Below are 13,200 nucleotides of genomic sequence, written 5' to 3'. Positions count from 1 at the left end.
TTCAAGAAGCTTTAAAAGAAGATAACACTAGAGACACTTTATTTATGAATAAATTATTTGCTTATTTTAGTTATTTTACAAAAAAAAAAGACATTGTACCTTTTTATTTGTATATTTCAATTATTTTTTTATTTTTAGCTTAAAATAAAATATTAATTCATCTCTTTTTTACCCTCTAATTAAGAAAATATTTCATAAATTAAGCATGGATATATGATGTAGGAACAACATGCCTCATGCACAAATTTGGAATAAAATAGACATTACACTTCTTTAATTTATATATTTCAGTTTTTTTAATTTTAGCTAGAAATAAAATATTAATTTCATCTCTCTCTTTCTTTCTCTAATTAGGAAAAGAATTCATAAATTAAGCAAGGATGATGCAAGAACAACATGAGCCATGCATAAATTTGGAATAAAAAGAATTATAAGAAGGGAAGCATATTTTATTCAAAGTTGTAGATTAATTATTGATAAGTAATTCCTGCAATTTGAGAAGAGATAAACACATTTGACCAATTAACCAGATTGGATAACTCATCATAAATTAGTAATTTATTGTTAATAAAAAATTATGGTTGTAAAATTAGTAATTATTTATGCCAATACATTAAGAATGAAAATCCACCAACCAAACTAAGGTTGTAATTATTTAGTTTAGGCATATAACAAGTGCAATTCTTAATTTTATCTATTTTGTCATTTTAGTACTAATTCTTTTTTTTTTCAATTACTTTGGCCCTCAACATTCAAATTTTAGTTATATTGTTTTTTGCTGGGTAGAAAAGCTAACAAAATTGTTAATTTTTTAACCGTACTAATGTGCTAGCCCGCATGATAGTCTATATGTATTTCGTTGTCAATGTGGATAATTTTATTTAAAAAATATGACTTTTTTTTAAAGTTTGTTGAGTTTTTATTTTTATTAGGTACATATGGAATGTCATATGAATTATTACGTTAATGTCGTTAAACCTTTAGCAGTTCAGTTAACTTTTCCATTTAAGAAAATGTAATTTAATTCAAATTTAAAGGTTAAGAGCTAAAGTGATAAAAGAAAAAGAATTAAGACCCAAATGACAAATTAGATAAATGTTAGGGGTTATATTTATTATTATGGAGTTAGTTTACTTGATAACCAAGTTTGATACATTCGATTTAACCGATGATAAATTATATTAAAATACATTACTAATAAATTTAATATCAATTTTAGGGAAAATATAGAATATATAAATGAAATTTGATTTGATTCAATTTTCATAAATTATTAATATAATTATTGATATAACATTATTTTATATATTTATATATTGCATATATAAATAATTATATTTAACCTATATAAAATAAATTAATATATATATTTTAAATATATATAATTGAATCAAAATTAGAGTTTCACGTATACATTTGAACCACAATTAAAGTTTCATATGTATAATTGCTTCAAATTAAAATTCATTTATCAAATTATATATTAAATCAGAATTTATGTATAATTTTAATATTTATTTTAATTTTAAAATTAATATCAAAATATATGAAATACAAAACTGATGAAACATAAATATAAAAAGCTTCCATTGTAAGAACGTAATGATGTCCAGAAGGAAATGACAATTACCATAATGTAAACCTAACCTGTACCATAAAATGTAAATTTACACATTTGAAGATGACCTAAAAAAAGTAAAAGTTTTATTTTATTTAGTTAAAAAGAATATATCAAATTAAAGAATAAATTGATCATTTTAATAAAAACTAAGGTGATTGGTAGAATAATTAAATAGTGATTATTTTATATATGCTACGTGCATCTTATATTGATGTACAGAAATTAATTTCTAACAATAGAAATAAATAAATTTTTGATAAAAGATTAATCTACTCTTTAATATAATGTATATAAATTAATATATTTTTTTAATAAATAAAACATAATATAATTTAATTTCTAATATACTACCTGCACAATACTTTTACCTATGGCAACTGTAACATGAATAATTTCTTTTACTTATTTATTTACTTTAAAATTATAAAACAAAATAACTTGGACCCACATTTTCTCTTTTGCCCTTCCCCTTCCCCCTTGCCCCTTCATTTTACAAATCACATCTCTTATATATAATCTCCTACACAATCTCCAGTTTCATCATCTTTCTTTCAAAAACCAGCAAAAGAAAGAAAGAAGAAGCAACCCTTTATACCCCACTTTAAGTTACTCAAAATTTCCGTACTTTTCCTTTTTGCATGGCAGTAAGTCTATTGTCACATGAGTTGTCTGACCTGTGTCTTGGGAAGCCAGCACTAAGGTCACTTTCCATCACATCCACCATTGCTGAAGCTCTTGAGGTCTTGAAAACCTCTGATGACAACTTTGTTAGTATCTGGAATTGTGATGATGATGAGTGCTGTAGTAGATGTGTAGGCAAAGTTTGCATTGTGGATGTGATTTGTTATCTTTGCAAAGATGAAAATTTCGTATCACCTTCAATTGCTTTGAAACAACCAGTTTCTGTACTTTTACCTAAGATCCCTGGTCTTATTATCCATGTGGAACCATCTTGCAGGTATATTTATACACACACATGATTTCTAGCTTTTTTTTCTTCAAAGTTTTATCTAAGTTTTGTTTTATCAATTTTCATAATTTTCAGCTTGTTAGAAGCAATTGATCTTATACTTGAAGGAGCACAAAACCTTGTGGTACCAATCAAAACCAGGGTGTTCAACAACAAGAGATCAAAACAGCAACAAAAGCCATTTTGTTGGTTAACACAAGAAGATATTATCAGATTCTTATTAAGCTTCATTGGTCTTTTTTCACCAATCTCTTCTTTCTCCATTGACACACTTAACATAATCAGCCCCAATACCCTCACCATTGAGTATCACTCACCTGCCTCAGCTGCCATTGGAGCTATCTCTAGAGCTTTGGTGGAACAAACCTCAGTGGCTGTTGTTGACAGTGAGAGGACCCTAATAGGTGAGATTTCACCTTTCACTTTAGCCTGTTGTGATGAGACAGTAGCTGCAGCACTCAAGACCTTGTCATCTATGGACTTAATGGCTTACATTGACTGTGGAGGTCCACCAGAAGAGCTTGTCAAGGTTGTTTCAGCAAAGTTAAAAGAGAAAAACATGAATGGGATGCTTCAACATTTCACAGTTTCAATGTCTTGTGGTGGGTTTTCATCATCATCTTCATCAGATGAGGAATATTCATCATCTTCAATGGCGGTTCAAGTTTCACCATTTTCAAGGCCTGGAAGGATAAGTAGATCAATGAGTTATTCAGCCAGGATGGTAAGGAGATCAGAGGCAATTGTTTGTCATCCAAAGAGTTCACTTGTTGCTGTGATGATTCAAGCTATTGCTCATAGGGTGAATTATGTTTGGGTTATAGAAGAAGATTGTAGCTTGGTTGGGATTGTTACTTTTTCTGATATGTTAAAAGTTGTCCGGGAAAGTTTTGAAACCATGGCCTGAAAAGGAAAATGAGATGAGAAAGTTTTTTTTGTTTTCTTAATAATTTTTGGCTGATCATCTCTGTCGATGCTAACAATGCTGAGAGAACTCAGTTGAGGCTGGTAGAGGAAGAATAAAAAAATAAAAAATATTTGTGGGAATACTGGAATTTTTTTGTTTTGTTTGTTACTGTCATGTGAGAATTGAGATGATTTGGAGTTTGGTATATTTCATTTCTGACAGTATGATTTTAAGTCCCTTTTATCTTTTATATATATAATATATTTGTGAGCTTATCTCATCTTTTCTCTTTCTTTTTTAAGATTATATCAAACAACAAAAAGCAAAATGCAAAAGGATTCAGCCTTTTCTTTCATGATTCTGGTTAAAAGATTCTTCCCCATGTGTGTTTGAATGGTAGTTGTAGGAATTTAAAATCTCAAGTATATTACTCAAGATTTGAGTGCATTTATAAATCACATTAATTTCTTAAAAATAAAATACAGATACAAATTTTAAAAATCATATTATTAAAAAAATAATTATAGACTTTAATCATAAGTACGAAAATAAAAAATATTAAGAAAGTGGAACTAACCCCACCAACCTTTAAAGGCTAGCCATAAATAAATTGAATTCTCGACTATTAATTAAATAAAAAAACTCTTGCCCTTTTATTTAATTTCGTGATTATTACAACAATAATTAATGAATACCAACATTTACATTCACTTTAAACTTTGAAATCAACATGTGAGCACAAATGGAGTTGTTTTTATCCAGTTTGGAATCATTTTAAAGACTTGAAGTGGAATAGTAATATTGAAGTTGTTCATGATGACAGTTCATGATGTTGCCAGCAATTTTGTATAAAGGAAAGTGAATATATATATATACAAAAATTGGCCTTTAAGAAGCAGCTTTTGAGCTTGCAGTGGCATGGATTCAGATTAAGCTTCAAACAAATGAGACGTGTGAATGCTGGGAAAGTGGAAAAAAGAGGGCATCTTCCCATTCATTGTGGGGTTTGACAATGACATTTGTTCAAAAAAAAAAAGTGAAAGGTGATCTTAAACTCTTTAATTCTAAATTCAAATTTTCTAATTTTAAATTAAAAATTATTAAAATTTAATTGAAAATTTTATTAATTTTTATTTTATTTAATGATAAAATATTATTATTTTGATTAATTATAATAATAAAATAAAACTCAAACAACCAATATAAGTAACGTGGCTCAAACTTAAAACATATCTAAATCGATGAATATTTTTAACCATCAAACTATCACATAAAATTTAATATATATTATTATTCATCGATAATATATAAAACTGATACATTAATATAAATTGGATATTATTTTTAAAATATATATATTATACTTGGAGGACAGTAAGATATCCACAATAACACTTCATTACGACGAAAAGTTTCCTACTAGCCTTGTGGTAATTCACACCCTACTAGCCTTCTAGGGAAATTTTGATATTTAATAGGTTTGAGTTAGGAATTTTAACATGTGATTTCTTGTAGAATTTGTCTATAAATTAAGTGATGGCCTAATTTTTAAAAAATTGATCTTACCTTATAACCCATTTTATTAAAGAAAAATTAATGAAAAGAATTAATAGTTAAATTAGATTATAAGATATGAAATAGTAAATTTGAGATAATAGAAATTATTAATCATCTCTATATATTTTCTAGATTTTAAAAATATAAAAAAACTCTTAAAATAATATTTGTTATTATATAAAATAATAAATTATCGATAATTTTATAATTGAATTAATCTTTTTCAAATTCTTAAATAAAAATAGTTTAAACAAATATTATTGTAATTAAATTTTAATTTTTATTATTAAATAATAATAAGGATAAATTTACAAAATTTTGGTCCAAATCCCCGATCCTTGAAAAAGTATATTTTCTTTATTTAATGATCTTACAATAGAAAAATATTCTTGGTACCAACCAGAAGTCAGCACAATTTGATTCCAACTAGCATAATATTTGTACCAACTAACTTAAATACATTACATATGAGATTTTTATTTTATTTATACTTTTTATCTTTTTCACGGTTTATGTTTAGAATTTGTGATTATTTCTTTTAATAATATCGTCTCCAGAGTTCGAATCATGTTCTTCCTTTGAGAATGCAACATGCCTTTAGATCTTATAATGATATAAATAATCATCGGATATATATATGATTATTATGTGTACATTAAATGTCAAGTTTCTTAATTAGCATAATAACAAATTAAATCCTTAATGTTTAATATATTTTATTGCATTTACTTTTTTGAGCTAAATTTGATTCACAACTTTTTAATAAGAGTCGAAATTGACTATCATTTTTAATAAAAATTCGACTAAAAGTTAAATTTTTAATGAAAATACCAACTAAAATGTTAAATTTTAAACATAGCAATCCAAATGATAATTTATGTGTACCTCATGCTAAGTTTTTATGAACTTTTTATAATTTAGTTTTATTTTTTAATATTTTCATAATTTTTAAATTATTTGTTGACGTGTCATATAAGACAAATAATGTCATATCGACATGAAATACATATGGATTGCCATATGAGTCACTGACCAACATCGTTAAAAATTAATATTTTAACCAATCATTTAAAAAAGTAATTTAAATTCTTTTAAAAGGTTAATGATTAAATTTAACTAAAATAAAATAAAAGTCAATTTGATAAAAAAAATGTAACAGTAGAAAACTAAATTTGTCATTATGGCTTTTTAATTTTAGAAGCAAAATGTTTTATTTATTTATTTCCTATTTTAAAAATCTCTTTTTTTGGCATATGTAAAATAAACACCTATGGAGCAGTCGGTGATCAGCAGAAACAATAAGAGACAACTAAAATGAGGCTAAAAATGGTGAAAGATGAAACAAATATCTCCACTGTTTTAAGATGGGAATTATGTCTTAATCTACCCACGGACAGCAGTCTTGTATCATCGTCGGATGGGGACATCGGTGGCTCGTGACCGTCCCAGCTCGAGACTCAAATAGCATGTGAATGACAGTACCATCGTTTTATGGTGGTCCTAAAGAAGTAGTTGAATTATCACAATCTAAAGACAGAATATAACTGTGTTTCTTCTCAGATTTTAGATATATCTTCTGTTCCTCGTTCAAACATATGACCTGGAACAACGAGCAGTATGGCATATATATTATACACCCACAGTGGACACTCACTTTCGAAACCGGATAAGCAATTAATGAGTTAATCAGTAACAGTTTCAAAGATGGTGATTTCGAGGTTGAATCTACAAATCATATGCTACCATTTGACACTTCTCTAGGGTTCATCAATCTAACAAGCTTTTTTTACGCAAGTTATCTTACTGTCAGATTTTGTAACATATAAAAGATGATGACAATCATCTTCCAACTAATACGTATATCTGTTGGTCAACATATTTCTTTCGTTCTTTCTTTACAATCTGTCTCTGAAAGAAAGGGAAATGGTGGGAAGAAAGCAACAATTTTTTTTAATTAGATTGAAGGATGAATTGATCAGATCATTAATTTTTAATCTAATTAGTTCGTCCAATTCAAATCAAATAAATTATTATAAAATTATAAAATTCAATTTAAATAGTCTATACCAATTTGTATATCAACCAGTTTTTTACCTTTTTCTAAACTGATATCAATTTCCATGTCTTGCAAAGCCCAGTCTTATCAATCCAGCCGGTGGTCTTTTTTTTATCATGCAGAAAATATTCTGAATATGAAAAGGATAGCTACAGGTATACTCTCTTTATTTTCCTCCTTACTTTGTAATATATTAGGATGATTGTACCATCATATCAAATTTGCATGTGTACACAAAATGAGAACACAAGGGTAAATGAAAATGACTATGCATGAATCAAACAACCTGGTTTTGGTTGTTTTGTTTCATACAGAACCAAAATTTAATCAGGACACAGTAAAAGACTGAATATATATAGTCAATATTCCAAGCAAAATTGAGATTAAATTTTCAAAATCATATATAGAAATAAGACCTGAAGCAATTTAAGTATGCATGGAAGATTCACAATTATATTCACCATAAATCTTGAGTTCATACCAGAGAATTATGATTATTTGCAGATTGCAAGAGAAGAATTGGGCAATAAAGAACAAAGCAATCTTCTGAACTCGAATAAGTAAAACTTAACAACAAACATGGATAGAAGCAGGGGAAAAGCAACTATCACGGCCTACATATGAAACTTTATAAAATATAACAGTCAGCATCCAGAATGCGGAGTTAAAAATTCATACAATTCTACAAGAATTTTAATGAGGGATAAACGGTGTTTCACCTCTCAAGTAGGAACACAAGACGGTCGTCACTGATCTCCATAAAAGCAGACGCAATTCATTGCATTTCATCTGCTTTCTGAAAGAAGAGTTGCTTCATCTTCCATTTCATGAATAAAAATCTCTGTAGGTTCAAGGCAACCTCTCAGTGTGTCATGACCAAGTTGTGCTCGTTCGTTGTCTCCAAACCCGAACATCCTCCCCCGATGAGTTACCACCACAGTGTGGTACAGACCTGTGCTAACCTGTGAAACACGGTGATTTCTCAAGCAATCAAGGAGTCTAGGTCTCATAATTTTGTCAGATACGCCCCTGTCTGGGAAACCCAAGCTGCCAAATCCCATCCACCCAAAGCCATAGACAGCACCACCATCAACCAGAACAAATGTTTTCCTCTTTCTTGCACAAACCTACATCGAATGGTAACCATCATCATTCTTCTTTTCTGCTATTACTAAATCTAAGAGTCCAACACTCTACTAACTAACCCCCGGCCACAGCTATTGGTAAATCAACTGGATTCTTTTCGTGACAAATATAGTCATGAATAGAAATGCATGCATACTGAAGGCTGGAGGTTACAAGCATCCATGTTAGCTTCAATACGCTTCAAGGCATGTCAGCAAGCTTTGCGATACACTCACAATTAAATATTATCAGCACATATCTTGAACTCATGAAGAGAACAGTGTGCTTGAGTTTGATATGGGTCATCTTCACAAGTAGAATTAAACAGTATATTCTGATTCACTCAAACACATTACTCTAACGCCTCGTTTGGTTATCAGTACAAATTTAAGCTTGAAATTGGAAGGATGAGTAAACCCTAGTTAAAAAAAAATTCCCTTTGCTGAAAACAAGTCATGTGAGTGGCTAAAAGTTACCAAGTGAAATTAATTTATTGCTAACTCATGTACTAATACATGTTGAAAAAAATGCTCCTACCAAACGAAGCATAAAAATGTTATAAGGATGGAGAAAATTAACCTGCACAGCAAGCTGTCCCTTAAGGCTAATCAAGTGTTCAGGAAGAGTCTTATCGATCTCATCTCCATGGCCTAATTCACCACAGTAACCTTTTCCCCAGGTATAAACCTGCAAAAAGCATGGAAAATTGTAAAACCATAAAAAAAGAGCATAATAAACAACCACAAAGTTCAACTCCAATGGAGAGACTCACATATCCACTCGAATCAACTGCCACAACATGCTCATCACCAGCGGAGACACGAAGAACATGAACACCCTTTCTCTTAAATGTCTGGATTGCACGTGGCTGGAATTCATTTTGCTGCTCCCCATGGCCAAGGCAAAAATTAGAACCAGAACCAAATGAGTAGACTACTCCATTGTCAGTTACAGTTAAAACATAGCTTGGGCCAGCAGCAATCTGAACTACAGAGCCAACTCTCTCAAGCAGTTCAACCGTTTTGGGGGTTGGTCGGTCTTGAGTGTCACCATGACCCAACTGCCCATGTGTGTTAGTTCCACATGTATAAACAAGCCCTTGTCTTGTAAGAAACACAGTAAAATTCAGTCCAGCAGCAACCTGCAACCATGATAAAAGAAGATGCGGCAACTTCTTACCAAATTCTTGCCATGACAATAATAACAGTCAATCTTCAAAATCAACTCTTTAGGTTATACTAAATTTTTGCTTTATTGCAAAAGCTCTCTCTGCTCTGACCTTGAACATTAAATTTAGTCTTAATCTATCACAAACACATGGTTTTTGATGGCTTAAACCTTTATCACCAACAAACATAAACAGCATTTTAACAAAGTACTACATACTGACTTCTTCTAAACAAAATGCAAATCTAAGCATCATACTTGACAGGATTCATGAAAATAATCAGTGTATGAAGCTCAATAGTTATAATGATGACAGCAAACATCGGCATGGTAGCAATAAGTAAGGCTATTATGGTGAAAACTTTTACTATCTCCTCCTCAAAATGACACGGGAAGATAATGAAGATGACAGAGCATCAATGATAGAAGCAACAACAAAATACAACCAATATTGATAAGATACTAATACTAACATAGAAAGAAGTTTAAGAACCACTTATTGTAGAACCCATAGTACAAGCTGCTAAAACTCTCGAGCAAAACTATTATTTACATGTTACGCTATACGATGAGGGTGATATACACTACACCTGTTTACAAGGAATCCCCTTCATTGCTTCAACGAGCCTTGGTCTAAAGATGGGGCGGCCTGTATCTCTATGGCCACAACAAAAAGATGAATTGTCTCCACATGTGAAAACCTGCATAAGTATTGGTGCCACTATGAATATGGAAACCACTTGGTATACTGATCACCTACATCCTTAAATGTTGAAACGATAAGCATGAATTCACAAAATTGTGACCACAAAGTAAAGTGGGTGAAAAACATATAAAATTAGCCAAAACTATGGAACTTTATATACATTGAAAGGCATGGATCAGTAAAGCATAATCAACTGAGGCATCTCTAATATGAGAAAATAGGTTTATAGTTCTGTATAACACTCAAGTAACATGAGCTTGGTTCATCATGCCAAGCAGATTAGAACTCACCTGAGCCAGATTAAAACTCACCTGAGTTCATCATGCCAAGACAGATTAAAACTCACTTGAGCTCATTCAACAAAGCTTTGGAGTTTGGCTCAAGTATGCCAATTTCAAGCTTTTCACCAGAGCAAACCAAGTTCAACCAAAGGCCTGCTCAACTAATCAGGCATCAGAGCCATCAGTGCAGGCTCATAGATGGCTATCATACTCTAAAAGAGCTAAATATAACCAAACCAGACTTGTAAATTTATACATTCTGCTTTCTAGGCTAGGTTCAGCTTGCTTCTGCCTGAATTTAATATATGAAGACCACACAGAGGTTGCAACCGCTATGAACCCTTCCCTTAGGGTTCACATTTTCATAAACTTATTACCAAATCCAGCCGAATCAAGATACTAGGAATTGATCTATCCAGCAATGAATAAACTAAAAGGTGCCCATCTTAAGCAATAAAAAACATAGCTGTTAAGAATATTTGACGTTATCACAAATTCACAGTATATTATGTTATCATCATTTCCAGTCATGTAATATTTGACTTTCTCAGAGGTTGTGGCTGGATCAAACATTCAAAACCACATCAAGCACTAACATCCATATGCAATTACAAAGAACTGACATCAGCTGCTAGGGAAAGAATATATGTGGCTCGTTTATGAAATGTACCCTGTGTATGCTATTGGCCAACTGAAAAACATGGCAAACTGAATAAAGGTGAGTAACAAACCTCTCCAGACTGCAAAACAAATGCAGCATGATTCTGAGAGGCTGACACCTGGATCACATTAGCTAGAGAAGGGAAGTTAATCCTCGTAAATGCTACACACTGTGTTGTTTCAGGACCATGTCCAAGGACACCACACAAACTGGAACCACAAGAGTACACTGATGAATTCCTAATTAGCAATGTGTGATACCTTCCAGTTGTTATCTGCATCTGGTAAATCAAACTTGATAATAAGTGTTGAGCAACCAGAACTCATTTAATGGCAATATAAGATATATAAGAGATGGAGACAGAAACATAAGAGATTTGAAAGATGCAATCAAGTATCGACATGAAAAAAAAGAAACAAACCTCTTTGTGTAGCAAAAAATGAATGATAAGGAACCATCAAACAACTAATTAAAGCCAGCAAAAATGCAACCAAATTAATACTGAATAATCCACAGTGAAAGCAGGTAGAGTTCAGCCAAATTTCAACTTAAGTTGTAATTTAAGCATTTGTACAATTGTTGCTTCTATCACTTACTTTCTGCTATTTCCTTTATGTTGCCCCGGAAATTGCTTTAAACCATCTATGCTAACCATTTAAATCATAATTCTCCATAAAAAACTAAAAACCAGGCATTTTAATATTCAAAAAACTGTAATGTAACTTTAACTTCCTTCAGAACTAGTATTTCTATTATATCCGAACACACCAAAAAGAGCAAACCATAAGAAACCAAACAGAAACTAAATCCCAACTAAATTCTCAGCCATTTCTCAAGTTAACAGGCAAAAGTACAAAAAATTATTAATTCTAAAAGCAAAATGATCAAAATTAATATATTTAAAAAAAAAAAGAAATAGTTACATTGCCTGCAGAGGTTTGGACCATGTCCGACGATTGCTCTACTGATTGCAAGAACCTCAAAAGTCGCTTCCAATTTCCATCACACCGTTCAAAAATGTCCCTTTGACTACTACAACTCATCCCTATATATATCCCATTCGTCATGCACAATTGAAACGCGGCTAAATCAACCAGCGACCTGCATTTTGTGGGATAAACACCGTGACACCCTCCGAATGTTCTCGAAGTCAGCTCCAGCGACACTAGGTCAACGGCACTTAACCGTTTACCGGTCGTTAAAATTTCCAAAATTAGATGCGACGGCAGATCGTCAATCGAAAATAACCTACTCCGATCAGCCATTGAAAATTTTTTGATTTTCTTTTAACTGGAAATGTAACGGATTTAGGGTTTCGATTTCTAAGAAAAAGAAACAAGAGAAAAAGAAAATTTATCAAATTTTGAGGCGAAATCTTAAGCAATTAAAACAAATTATAAAGAAAGCATCCGAAGGAAGGAGAATTGAGAAATTCAATTGCGATTGATGCTTTGATTGGAAACTAATCATCAGATGGGATGGATCGGATCACTAGATCACCGTTGATTTTCGTTGTCAAGAGAATGAGAAATTCAGAATTTTTTTAAATTAATCTGCAGAAAATGGATTTAAAAAACAGAGGATTACCAGAATTTCAAAAGTTTGAGATTGGATTGAAGAAAGAAACAATTAAAGAAAAAAAATAAGTGAAGGAAATCAGTGAAGATCGATCACTACCAAAAGAAGGATTTTTCCTTTCTTGCTTTTTCTTTTTCTTTTTCTTTTTCCACCGAAAAATTGGAAGTGGAAAATTGAGCTGAAAAGTACGTTATTTGTAAAATAATTAAATTTAAAAATGAAAAAGGAGATGTAAAGAAGGCATGAAGGAAAAGATACTGCCAACCAAGGTTTTCCGCATTGAATCTATAGTCCAACAACCATACATTATCGATTTTTGGTTTAATCAATCAACTCGATTTATTAGAATTTAATCTTTTATTTCGGATTAATATTTCAATTGATTCTTAGTTTAATTTATTCGATTAGTTAATTCAGTCTAATTTTAAAAATAATAATGACAACTCTTAAATAAATTTTTAATTTAGTCGAATTGGGTCACAAATTTAAATCAAATTTATTTAAATCGAGTTGATTTAAAATATTATTTAAATAAAAGTTGAAACTTATATACTTTATATGAGTTTTGTCT

The 13,200-nt window shown here is 30.8% G+C and overlaps 2 protein-coding genes across 3 annotated transcripts; one reads left to right on the top strand and one right to left on the bottom strand.

The window, feature by feature from the left end:
* The first annotated feature begins 2,130 nt into the window (after positions 1-2,130).
* LOC108450047 (CBS domain-containing protein CBSX5-like) lies at positions 2,131-3,705 on the top strand. The gene is made up of 2 exons (XM_017747478.2): positions 2,131-2,579; positions 2,667-3,705. The coding sequence occupies exons 1-2, from the start codon at positions 2,260-2,262 to the stop codon at positions 3,496-3,498; spliced, it is 1,152 nt and encodes a 383-aa protein (XP_017602967.1). The 5' UTR covers positions 2,131-2,259; the 3' UTR covers positions 3,499-3,705.
* A 3,925-nt stretch (positions 3,706-7,630) lies between these two features.
* Positions 7,631-12,880, bottom strand: LOC108453874 (uncharacterized). 2 transcript variants are annotated; one of them, XM_053028757.1, is made up of 7 exons: positions 12,639-12,866; positions 11,975-12,373; positions 11,122-11,331; positions 9,994-10,104; positions 9,009-9,377; positions 8,816-8,923; positions 7,631-8,238 (listed from the first exon to the last, which is right to left on the bottom strand). In XM_053028757.1, the coding sequence occupies exons 2-7, from the start codon at positions 12,314-12,316 to the stop codon at positions 7,897-7,899; spliced, it is 1,482 nt and encodes a 493-aa protein (XP_052884717.1). In that variant the 5' UTR covers positions 12,317-12,373; positions 12,639-12,866; the 3' UTR covers positions 7,631-7,896. The 2 variants fall into 2 exon arrangements, with proteins under 2 accessions (XP_052884717.1, XP_017607719.1); XM_017752230.2 differs by having other exon boundaries at positions 11,975-12,880.
* Positions 12,881-13,200: the final 320 nt, after the last annotated feature.

This window comes from Gossypium arboreum, chromosome 5 (assembly GCF_025698485.1).
Source record: "Gossypium arboreum isolate Shixiya-1 chromosome 5, ASM2569848v2, whole genome shotgun sequence".
Classification (NCBI taxonomy): Eukaryota; Viridiplantae; Streptophyta; class Magnoliopsida; order Malvales; family Malvaceae; genus Gossypium; species Gossypium arboreum.
This window is presented reverse-complemented; position numbering and strand designations above follow the sequence as displayed.